At 46.1% G+C, this 12,692-nt stretch overlaps 1 protein-coding gene and 1 long non-coding RNA gene across 5 annotated transcripts in view; one reads left to right on the top strand and one right to left on the bottom strand.

Moving 5' to 3' along the window:
- LOC142767455 (uncharacterized) overlaps positions 1–12,692 on the top strand; it is a 326,266-nt gene that overhangs the window by 189,456 nt on the left and 124,118 nt on the right. The gene's annotated exons all lie outside the window — the stretch shown is intronic.
- The window catches only part of LOC119179754 (putative sodium-dependent multivitamin transporter), an 84,604-nt gene that overhangs the window by 6,333 nt on the left and 65,579 nt on the right, over positions 1–12,692 (bottom strand). For all 4 annotated transcript variants that reach the window (XM_075869154.1, XM_075869155.1, XM_075869156.1 and 1 more), the window contains exons 11-15: positions 5,619–5,728; positions 4,731–4,798; positions 4,545–4,631; positions 1,914–2,089; positions 830–930 (exon numbers count right to left, since the gene is read on the bottom strand). In XM_075869154.1, the coding sequence (XP_075725269.1) occupies positions 830–930; positions 1,914–2,089; positions 4,545–4,631; positions 4,731–4,798; positions 5,619–5,728 (542 nt within the window). The remainder of the gene's footprint in view (positions 1–829; positions 931–1,913; positions 2,090–4,544; positions 4,632–4,730; positions 4,799–5,618; positions 5,729–12,692) is intronic.

Consider the following 12,692-nt stretch of genomic DNA (forward strand, 5'->3'; position numbering starts at 1 on the left):
ACAAAACCTATAGTTTTATTTATGATTAATGCGCACGGGTTTCCTCCTCAATTCTAAAGAGTGCGCCCGAGCCGCTTTTTTAGTCCGATCGTTGAGGTGGCTACCTCCTCCTCCTCCTCCTCCTCTTCCTCCTCCTCCTCCTCCTCCTCCTCCTCCTCCTACTACTACTACTACTACTACTACTACTACTACTACTACTATACTACTACTACTACTACTACTACTACTACTACTACTACTACTACTACTACTACTACTACATACAAGGCTGAAGCACCAACCACGGCTTAAGGAGCTTCAACCCCAATATTCTGTACACAAGATTGCGTGGAGTCCTGTTCATTCATAACCATCCGGAGCGGGCGTCGCAGGCCATCGTAGCGAATGCAGCTGCACCGGACGCTTTCGATGGTCTCCTGAGCTCCGCAGGCGCCGCATGTTGAGGTGCCCGCCATACTGATGTGAAACGGGGATGCTTCTGTGAAAGGCACACCCAACCAAAGCCGGCAAAAGAGCGTTTCATCGGAGCGGGAAATGTGCGATTGTAGGTGTAGTTTTCAGCGTTTGTTTAATGGGATTCAGATGATGGACAGCACTGCGTTTAATATGTTTTCATCTTTCCTCAACGTTTTGGTAAACGTTTTAAGAAGAATATTTGACTGAACGCCGTGCGGGGCTGTCGATTCAGCGAGGCTGGTAAAAACTGAGACGTCGTACCCTCTATATAGCCTTACTATATATTTAAGTGAAATCAGTGATGCTTTTTTCCCACTGGCAACTTTTTTTTTAACAAAAAGCGTTCCAGCCACTAATGTATGTTGATAAGTACCTGTTGCAAAACTCAGCGCCACGGCAAGCGTTATGGTGAGCAGGGCGCCGAAGAAGGAACTCCAAAAGAAGGACAGCCGATACAGCGGAAACACGTAAGCACTGTAAATAGCACAGTGAAAAAACAAATGAATTGCACAGCCATCCTTGTAAACGTACCCGACGCTAGTGTACGCCCATGTGACAATAATGCCACATAACATTCAATTGACTTTTGACATCACTGAGCAATATGTTCACTGTTTGCGACGTCTACAAAAATAGTCCTGGACGCTGCATCCTTCGAAAACTTCTGCCAACACTCCACTGTAAGTCATGTCTGAGCACTTAAAGATGGCTGATTGATTGCTTGATTTATATTCTTTTCTTAACTGCATGTAACTTCATGATTAAAAGTATAGAATAAAAAACAAGGAAACTGCGCACTGATGGTAACAATTCGGAATAAACCTAGAGGGATAGACCACCAACCTCATTTATCCCTTTTCACTTTTATTTATTTTCTTTTTCTTTTTTCTTTTGTGTTTCATTCTTTTTTATATTTCGCTTGCTTACTACTTTTTTTCAATTCTATACATGGTTTCACCAACATTACCCAAAGCGACCACCGGGCATGACGGCATGGGTTAGCCGTGGTTCTAAAATATTCTACAGTTGATATCATAATTAGGTCGCTCGAATAACAGGAATAAGAGTACTCCTTGGCGTGAGCGCGTGCTCGATATGCTGCACATGGCTATGGTATAATTTCTTGCGGCAGCATTATGCCAAGTTACATGAGACGACGTGGACGTACGACTTCCTGGGTGCTCGAACTGCTCTCCACTTATAGCGGATAAATAGAAGAGTAAGAATTGACCTTTACTCAAATGCACGTGTAGTGCAACGTTCCGCTTCGTTAGTTGTTAAGAAAACGTTCTAAGCTTTTCTCGCAACATCCAGAGATACCCATATAACGGATTCTGAGGACACTAGCAACAAACACTAATACCCGCTGTATTTGTCCAGACCACTATATTGCTTAATGGGCATATGCAAGGTAACATGACATTCGAATAACTAATTTACGATGTATGCTTGTATACCTCTGTGTATCTGTGTTGTACAGATTCTTGGCTGCTTCAACCGTGACGTTTTGAGGCGTGGGACATCTGTCGAGCGTCCCAGGAAATACGGGTGGCTTGCCCACGCTCGACATGCTCCTCCCTACCGCGTGCCAGAGCTGGAATGCGCAAACAACCAAACTTGCCCAAGCTGCGCCCTGGAATGCGAGAACAGAAATGATCAATTGAAGATAAGCATTTACCAGGTTACCGAATCTGAGTGCTCAGTTAGGCGAAGCCGTGGAGGAAGAAATATTTCGGGCTCTGTGGTTGAATCAAGTGCGTGGCACCGATGGTTATGTCCAATATCAAGCCCCGCCGCGGTGGTCTAGTGGCTAAGGTACTCGGCTGCTAACCCGCAGGTCGCGGGATCGAATCCCGGCTGCGGCGGCTGCTTTTCCGATGGAGGCGAAAATGTTGTGTGCCCATGTGCTCAGATTTGGGTACATGTTAAAGAAACCCAGGTGGTCAAAATTTCCGAAGCCCTCCACTACGGTGTCTCTCATAATCATATGGTGGTTTTGGGACGTTAAATGCCGCATATCAATCAATCTATCCGATATCTGTGACAGACAGTTGACCACATCTTAGTGCTGGTTCCCTTCCAGGCCAGCTCGTGTTAGTCACCAGATTGCTCAAGTTTTAATTATCGTGCAGGGTGAGTGAGCTCCTCAAATTTTGCCGACCTATGCCACCGACAAAAGATGGAATCTCTCGCTTGAGTAATAGCTAAACAGACTGCAAGTAATATCACATCAGGCCAACAATAGTGCGAAAAGATTAACGAAAGGTGCCACAGGATCCTAAGGGCAATTTTGTTTTAACTTAAAATTCAAATTTATTTATTAATTCGTTAAATTAGATATTCTTGTGTCTCTTGACTAACTTATTTTGCATCAACTTAGTGCTTTAGCTCGGCATATGAGAAACCGAACGGACCATCAGCCTTCCGATACCAAACGCTACTACATAGCCCCAAGAAGCATTCTCACTCATCAGTAAAGTGTGCGACAAAATATACGATCCGCCATAGCTACCTTGAAGGCAACACTCTACGGACCTCCACAAGGTACAGCCGGCAGTAATTTCACATGTATAGCTGCTGAGCAAAACATTGGCGACGTTATAACGTGATGCATTTTAGCACTTCGCTTTGCTAAATTTATACCACATCTCAGTGAAATGTGGTCGAAACCCACAGAGCTCAAAAACGTTCCTAGCAAAAATTTTTTGCAAACACTTTGTAGCAGAGGGACGCATACCTGGCCAGATTGTACCCGGAAGTGAAATGAGGACTTCTGAATCAAGTCACGCGAAAAAGGTAGAACCGTGGGGCCTTTCACTTCAAGCCCAACCCGGCCTGACTCACCCTTTGAACATGCTAATGTTTTAGGCCGGGGTTTAGAAAGACGTCAGCGACGTATTTCTGTCACGGAAATGACGTCACATAGTGTACCCCATCACACGGCAAAGCAAAATTATTCTATCAACGGGATTTGAGCCAAGACGCTTTTTAGTAGCGCCCTGCCGCGGTGGTCTAGTGGCTTACGTACTCGGCTGCTGACCCGCAGGTCGCGGGATCATATTCCGGCAGCGGCAGCTGCATTTCCGATGGAGGCGGAAATGTTGTAGGCCCGTGTACTCAGATTTGGGTGCACGTTAAAGAACCCCAGGTGGTCGAAATTTCTGGAGCCCTTTACTACGGCGTCTTTCAAAATCATTTGGTGGTTTTGGGACGTTAAAACCTACAAATCCAATCAAATTATCATCTTCTTGGTAGACGGGCCCCATCAATAGACAAGATCTATCTATATATCTATCATCTCTCTCTCTCTCTCTAATATATATATATATATATCGTTTGTATGTCTTATAGAACCGAAACACTGTATACTCTTACTTTCAATCTGTTCAACACTCTCAAACGGCGTATATCACTGCCAGTAATTGCATATTAACGTAGTCTTGGTACGCTTAAGCAATTTAAATTCCATGCAAACAACTGAAAGGCGAAGTCAGCCAGAAATCAACGTCGCGGAATTGCTAGAAAAGGCCTCTAGAATTCTCTTTCAGTCTCGCAACGTTAATGTACTCCTGAGTTATGCAGTGCTGCCTTATTATTCGGGATTCTACAACCAACGGGGAGCTTTGTCACTAAGTTAAGCGTACATCGTCACTTTTCTGATCTGAAAACACTGAGTAGATACACTTGGAACATTTAAGGATTCACACCTAAGTAGTTGGCAAATTGTTTTCAGGAAGTTCGCGATCCACGTCTCCTACGCCAAGTGTCGCAACAATCCCAGCTGCTAGCATGAGAAACATCAGCTCTTTCATAAAATAATTGAATGAAACGTTATTCAATTTCATCAAGTTTAGTTGGCCCTCGCCCTAAATAATTTATTGCCTCGTGATCCTACGTAGTCAACATACCTTTCAACTGGAAACAGAACCAGTGATTTCTTGCGTGTCTGATTTTGTATAACACATTTTCTGAATTTACGAATAACTGGAAATAGGTACTATGGCTGAAGTGCTCCGACAAAATAAAAAGACCATCGTTTCTTCCCGTCATAAGACGACTGAAATAATATATGTATGAACATTGCGAACCTTTGAATTGACCCATGGACTCGTTACTGCTAGAATGACGAGTGCAGAGAAAGGACCGGATGCAGATGCGTAGAAGTTGAGGAACAGCTGTGGCAAAAAGAAGTAAACACACGAGCTTGGTAAAGTGAGTTGAGCCACTCATGAGCAAATACGCAAGATTGCAAAAACGAAGAACGAAAAACCCACCCGAGTCGCTGTTCCTAGCGCCGGCACTGCGATTGCAAATAGTGTCATGATTGCACCGCTGGCAAAGGCTGCAAGGAAGCAGTTAACTTGAGTGAAAAATTGTGAAAGAGAACGTGCAGAATCATGTGGTTCTGCGGTCGGCTCCTAACTCACAATACCGGCTTTCTCAATTCGCGACATTCTTTTAGTAAGTGATATCTCAAGGCATTCTTTTCGTAACGTTACAGGTGTAGCATGATTTTCTGTATATGAAAGTAAGAAGCCGGTATAGTTCGGACTTTAGGAGAAGAAACCATCAAAGTATGCAGGAAACTCTAGTTGGCTACTAACCTACACGAAAAGCTCGTAGCATAGCCTTTTTTTTTTCATATTGTGTAGCTAGGGCGTCAGAAAGGGAAGTCGCTGTGCGCAGGATAGACGTGAGATGTGTTCGCGGCAACTTTGTGTTGTTCCTGTGCCCGTGGCGTGGATATCCTCTTTTGCTTTCCTGCTGCCTTTGCAGTGGGCGCTGTACTGCGTTTTGGTGTTGGCGCTGGCAATAAGAGGCTGCGAACTGTTCGATAGCAGTACTGTGTACTTGCCGTGCAGTTCGCCACGTCTTGGCTGTCCGAACGCACGTGTGTTGCGGCGTTAGTTCACTCGAGGCGACGGTGAACGCGGCCCTTTGGCCCGCTATATAAGGCCGAACCCACGCTAGTTGCCATACTCCTGCGGGATACGTGTACACTACAAAGTATGCAAGTTTGTACTGTAGGGTACCATTATTACGTGAATACACTAGTAAGACGAGGACACAGATAGCAAATAGCAAAGTTATGCTAATTGCTATCTGATTGGCTAATTGAAACAGCCGCTTTTTAAAACAGTATACACAAGACTATAACGTACCCAGAAGCCGCATCACAATCAACGCCTTCTCCTCGGACAGCTTGTAGTACGGCGCGATAACATCGATGTAAAATGTCGCTGCGTGAGAGTTCACTACTGATGAAACTGTGCTGCAAGAAAGAATGTCAAGAAAGACGTGAAAGTGCACCATATATATTAAAACATGTTTGACGTGGCTGACCCAAACCACCATGCGAACAGCCAAAAATTCTTCTCAAGGGAAGGACCCTCTCATTATAAATGAGGTGGCAAAATTAACCATACACGATAGCGCATTACCATACTCAGCAATAAATACCATGTGCTTGTATGCACTGTATGTGTGTATAAGTATGTGCACCCATTCAAATGCAAAATGGAAATTTTCGTCGTTGGGGTGGGAAGAAGGAGTTGGGGCTAGAAACCCCTCTCCTGGCTACAACAGGGAAAACCACGACCGATGTTTTTTTTTTTGTAAATAAATAAAGCGATCGTCTCTTGTACTTTTTTCAGGTGTCAGCCACACAGTTGATTAAAATTAAAACATTATTGATAAACTGTTTAAGAAAAGACTCGGGGCGCTAAAATGCCTCATGTGAACTAAAGCGCTTGCAATGTTTCTATATAGCAGGGTGCAGTTTGTTTTACATTTTTTCACCCAGCCCATGTGTACATCTGTAGCACCAACTAGACTCGGCATGTGCAAAGAGAAGGACAATATTTACTCATTCAGTATTTTGCCTGCCTCGGGTAATAATTAGAACGAATACTGCGACATGAACAATGTCTTGGTTGAAAAACAGCGAGGGGAGGGGGTTCGTCGGTTGATGCAGACGTCGCGGTTCTATTTTCAGCCCTTCGCGTTTGTTTTCGTTTTTGCTGCTCGTTGCGAAGTGCCGTAGAATCACTGGCAAACTATTGTGCAAGCGCACGTGTATAAACGACAGGAAGGAAGGACAATAGGAAAAAAGAACGGCAGGGAGGTCAACCAGCCTATAGGAAGTCGGTTTGCTACCCTGCGCATGGGAGGGTGATGGGGGAGATGAAGAATAGAGACCAGAGGGGGAAGAGAGATAAACACAGCACATTCGGCAGCACACGCGCGCACACTCATTGTCCAGTGTTGTCTTTCGCGGTGTGTTACATTGACGTTACAGCCGCTTGTTCAAGTTCGTGTCACGTAGGAATTTCAACAAAGCTTTTGTCGCCTTCTTTGCAATGTCTTCTCTCGGTCAATCGAAGGAATAGTGTCCACAGACATTTGGCTGTTGTCGATGTGTGCAAGAACGGACGCCAATGACTGTATCTGAATGTCATACAACGGACAGTCGCACAGGATGTGGTGTAGCGTCTCTTCGCAATCACGGGCATCGCAGAGAGCGTTGTCGGTCATTCCTATGACAAATGAATAAGATTTTGTAAATGCCACTCCTAGCCATAAGCGATGAAGAAGGGTGGCTTCTCTTCGGTCGAGCCCAGTGGGCATGCGAAGAGCCATCAAAGAGGACAGGTGGTGTTGACGCTTCGTTTCGTTGCTTGGTGAGCACTATAGTGAAAACGTGACTTCACGCGCAAGTCGTCAAAGATTACTGGAAGCATCGGTCCGCGAAAGTGGTATGGCTTCTTTTTGTGTTCCTTCAAGAGCTGCCCGCGCGGCAGTATCGGCTTGTTCGTTCCCTATGACGCCGCTGTAACTTGGCAGCCACTGAAACGTCACGATGCTCTTTCTCGTGTGAAGTGTGGAGAAGGCATCGAATTTCAAAAACGAGCTGTTCATACGGCCCGCGACGCAGTGCTGAGAGCACAGATTGTAGGGCAGCCCTTGAGTCGCTGAAAATCGACCATTGTTTTAGTGGTTCCAGATTGACCACACAAAGGGCAGCGTGCAATGCTGCTAGTTCCGCTGCTGTAGATACCGTGGAGTGGTCAGTCCTAAAGCTTATGGTAACACCTCTTGCTGGGACAACTACTGCACCTGACGAACACTGGCGGTTCGTGAAGCCATCGGTATATATATGTACATTGTCTGAATTTTTCTCGTGCAAAAAAAGAAGAAACAGTTGTTTCAGAACGGGCGATGAAAGCTCACATTTTCTCCGGATCTCTGGTACACTAAGATGCACTGTGGGTCGAATAATACACCAAGGGTGTATTGATTTAGATGCAGGAGTGAAGCCCGAGGGAACTTTCTCGTAGTATTTCACAATCATTTTAGTGAACGATGCTTGGCGCCTCACTGAAGGCAAAAGTTCAAGGTGTCTGATGTGCATTCTCAGGACTTCTACAGCAATATGAGTTTGTATCGTATAGTAACGAGTAATTACAATTGTTGCCTCTGTTGACGTACATCTCGGTAGACCAAGACACACTCTCACTGCTTGGGCTTGCACTGCCTGTAGAACACGAACATTGGTCTTGCAGGTATTGCTCAGCACGGGCAAGCTATATCTCAGGAAACCGAGAAACAGGGCTCTGTAGAGTTCCATCATTGCGTCTACTGTCATCTCCCACGTCTTTCCTGACAGGAACTTGAACAATTGGGTAATAGCGGTCAGGCGCTTCTTCATATAGGCCACATGCGGACTCCAACACAGGTCCCTATTAATAATGATGCCCAGAATCCGGTGTGTTATGGCGTAAGAAATAGGTCGCTCGCAGATTGAGATGACATAAGCAATCAACGCTTTGCGAGTGAAGGCCACCAGCGCGCATTTTTCTAGTGATATGCTGAGACCTTGTTTTAACAAGTAGTTGGCAATTATAGCTGCTCTTTGAAGCCGGGAACGTATCCTAGGACGTGTGACTGCCGAAGTCCAGACACACAGTGTCGTTTGCGTATATTGAGATCTTAATGGTACTTGGCAAGTATTAAGGAAGGCCAATTAGCGTAAGATTGAATAGCGTCGGGCTAAGAACTCCGCCTTGCGAAACATCCCTGGAAGTATAACGTCGCGTAGTTGGGCCATCTTCTGTTAACCCAAAGAAAGACCTTGCAGCCAAGTAACTCGAAATCCACCGAAAGACTCGACCACCAAGGCCAACCACCACAAGACCACCCAAAATTGCTTGATGTAGTACATTATCATACGCGCCTTTCATATCTAGGAACAAAGCAGTAGATAGTCGCCTATGGGATCTTTCAGGCTGAATGTACGAAACCAGATCAACGACATTGTCAATGAAAGAGTGGTCGCGTCGGAGACCAGCCATAGAATTCGGATAAACCTTGTAGTATTCAAGATACCACTCCAGGTGGCCTAGTATCATCCTTTCTATTATCTTTCCTACGCAGCTGGCCAGTGCTATTGGGCAGTATGAGGAGAGTTCGAGTGGGCATTTGCCCTGCTTCAACTTGGCTACCAAGCAGCTTACTTTCCAGTCGTCAGGAACATTGCCATCTTGCCACGTGTTGTTGTAAAGGCTCAATAGTTCTCTCCTTGCATCTTTCCCAAGGTTGCACACGGCTTGGTACGGAATACCATCTGGACCCAGAGAAGTTGAACACCTGCAGTGAGCTAGTGCCACCTCAAGCTCCCCTATTGTATAAGGGGGGTCCATGTGGTAGTCATGAGAACGGGGGACGTCACCTCTCACTGGAGAATCTGGATGAGTGGCTTGGCTGGCGATCTGCGCACAGAAATCTTCTGCGACATTGATGTCTTGCCGCCCTTGAAAAAGCGCGAGCGCTTTGAATGGACAACGCTGTTCCGTAGGGTGACGCAGACTTTGCACCGTTTTCCAAATTTTTGAGAGTGGCTTGCGAGAGTCTAGTGACTGGCAAAACGTTGTACATAGTTCCGACGTTTATGTATCCATGTGACGCCGAATCTTCTTTTGCTCTAACATCTTGAATTGATTTTGTGCGCAGACACCGACGCTCCACCCGCCGTCGAAGGGCTCGGAGTCTCTCCGAGTGTATGTCAAAGTCTTTTCGTGTGGAAAATATAATTACCATGCGAGTGGCGTTTTGCATTGTGCTCTTACTTGTTAGCTTTAACCCACATCGTAGGCCATCGCTGCAAGCATCTTCTATGTCAGATTTGAAATGGTCCATTGGACTGCTCGAATGGTCGTCCGTGGGCCACAACTAGACAAGTCTTTGATGTTGAGATAGATTGGAATGTGACCACTTCCTCGTGTCTAACATCTTCAAACCACTTGACGTATCTCGCGAGAGAGTTAGAGACAAAAGCAAGGTCGATACAGCTGCCGCATGTCACCCCTCGAAGAAACGTGGGGCTACCGTCGTTCAGGAGAGTAAGGCCATAGTTGTAGGCGATGTTTGCTAACCTGCGCCCTCTTGCATTTGTCCGCGTACTTCCCCATGCGTGATGGTGCCCAATTAAATCACCTATGATGAACCATGGTGCAAGACACACTCTCAGAATATCCGCTAATCTGCTGGAATCGAGATTATTCGACGGAGATATATATATAAACGCCTATGAGAGTAAACATGAGTTTGTTCTTTTTCACAGTGATGCAGACATACTGATTGTCATCGTGAGGCGCAATTGCTTGCACAACATACGTCAGTTCACGACGAACAAAGACGATGATTTCGCTGCACGCACCATTTGTTGAAGACATGACAGCTTCGTACCCCGCAAGTCTTATTGGTTTCAGCAAATTGGGTTCACAAATGACAATGAGTGGAAACACGTGGGCAAACACAAACTGAAAAAAATCTGAAAGGCATGATTTTAGTCCTCTGGCGCTCCATTGGAAGACGCATGCAGCCTTGACTTCTTTACGAAATGATGAGGTGTTAGTAGCCATCTTCCTAGTTCAGAGATTCAAGCACTGGGCTTAAGGCATCTAATACTCCAAGTGCGCTTTGAGCAGATGCTATCTTCATGTCGACTAATATCGCTCAGATGGCTTCTATGAGGATACTCAGCACCGAGATCACATGACGACCTGTTTTAGGCAAATCTTTTATGGCTGGAGACGGTTCTGGTGTGGCCGCAACCTGCTGAGGTTCCTTGGCAGAAGAGCGGGTCGGGAGTGTGGGCCGTTCCTCCAGAGAAGAAGGCTTCTCCGCTTCTTTCGTAGAACTGGTGGGTCCTTTCGCGGCGCTACTCGGTGCAATCTCTAAAGAGTAAAAACTAGCATTTCGAGAATGTGTCTTTGACGACTTTCGACGATGCCGACGTCGACGCCGACGCCGGACTACTTCGGCTGCCTCTCTTTGTGTCGAGTGGTCTCGGGCCAATTGTTTAAGAACCGCGCGCTTCTTTAGTACTCGAAGACATTCTTTCGATGACGCAGCGTGAGGATCGCTGTAGTTGGCGCACTTCAGAGTAAACGCCCGGCAGGTGTCTCCGGCATGAGGTTCAGCGCAACGGGGACACAGTCGTGAGTCGGTCCATACGCCTTGGACGTGTCCAAGCCTGAAGCACTGATGACATTGAAGTGGCTTCTGGATGAATGGTAAAACCGGATGTCGGAAATGTCCAACTTTAACCTGGGGCGGTATGCAATCTCCCTTGAAAAACACTTTTACGCAGCGCGTATTTCCGAAGCACCCCACTTGCGTAATGACAGTGCCCTCATTTTCAGGCTTGATGAGGGTAGGCAATTCAGCATTAGGAATGGCAATGTCGATGACAAATTACTCCAGCATTTGATTTATCATCCTTCGGAATAAAGGGGCGCATTTTAATGCCGCCTAGCTCAGTCATTTGCTGCAGCTGTCCTAGCGCACTGACATAGTGCACGGCTATGGCGAGAATATTTTTCCTTGGGTTTACTCTTACGTCCTTGATTTGATCTGGCACCGCACATTCCAGAGCAACGGAAAGGGCTTGCCTGTTCTGAAGTCGTAAGTTGCTTGAAGGATTTTCCGGCATGAAGATGGTGACGTGCGGCCAGTGCACAGGCCTTGGCTTACAGTCACTGTACTTGCAGGAGCTGATGCTGATGTATTCGCAGTCCTTCTCTTCGACCTCTTACCGCGGACAGGTATAAAGCTGTCATCGGATGTGTCATGTTCCGACATGGAATACAGATCAGTGTCTTCAGTCTCACTGGGGGAGCCAGCTCGTTTCCTTGCAGTTGACGGGTGTAAGGACATCTGACCAGGCGGGCTTCTGGCATGCGCCGCGGTCATCACCGCAAGACGAGGAGGCGAGAAACCTCGAAAAACCGATGGTCTCACTAAAAATACAGAGCGCAGAAACAAACGTTCTTCTAAAGAGACACTTCTTCGTCAGAGTTATATACTGAGTGCAAGACCTTCCAGCTGCTACTAACGCGTAGCTGAATTTCCTATCTGGCACACTACCATCGTGTACATATGCATTCTCTCCTTGTTTATGTTTTGCATGGGCGAACCTTACTTTTCTGTTTATCGAAATGTATACGCTCAAAATGCTCCAACGCCGAAAATAATGAAGCTGTAGTTAAAATGCCGCTACTCCAAAAGGACAGTCCAGTCGCCTTCACGCCAGAAATGTTCAAACACTTAGGCATTGCTCAAGTGGTGGTTTGCATTTCACGCACCTTACATCACCGTAACTTTCGTCAAGAACACAACAGGAGACCACTTCTAACTGGGACGAAAGATTATATATGAATAAAGAGCTAAACCTATGTTGTATATATATTGATGAGCGCGCGAACTTGCTCTCAAACATTCACGTTCGTACAAATCTACGTTTCAAAGGGCGTCGAAACCGGCCTTCAAACAACCCCACCTTCGTTTTCCGCCTTCAAAAAGAACTACCTGCCCCGCCGCGGTGGTATACTGGCTAAGGTACTCGGCTGCTAACCCGCAGGTCGCGAGATCAAATTGCGGCTGCGGCGGCTGCATTTTCTATGGTAGCGAAAATGCTGTAGGCCCGTGTGCTCGAATTTGGGTGCACGTTAAAGAACCCTAGGTGGTAAAAATGTCCGGAGCCCTCCACTACGGCGTCTCTCATAGTCATATGATGATTTTGGGACGGTAAACCCCACATAACAATCAAAAAGAACTACCTACCATAAAACATCAAGATCCCATAAATTAATTCACTATTGTACGTGTCTTTCACCTCTGTCCATGTTCCCGCAAGAGTTTGCTTTGTATGCGGAAGCTGCAGTGACAGAATAAAC

The sequence above is a fragment of the Rhipicephalus microplus genome, chromosome 7, assembly GCF_043290135.1.
Source record: "Rhipicephalus microplus isolate Deutch F79 chromosome 7, USDA_Rmic, whole genome shotgun sequence".
Taxonomy (NCBI): Eukaryota; Metazoa; Arthropoda; class Arachnida; order Ixodida; family Ixodidae; genus Rhipicephalus; species Rhipicephalus microplus.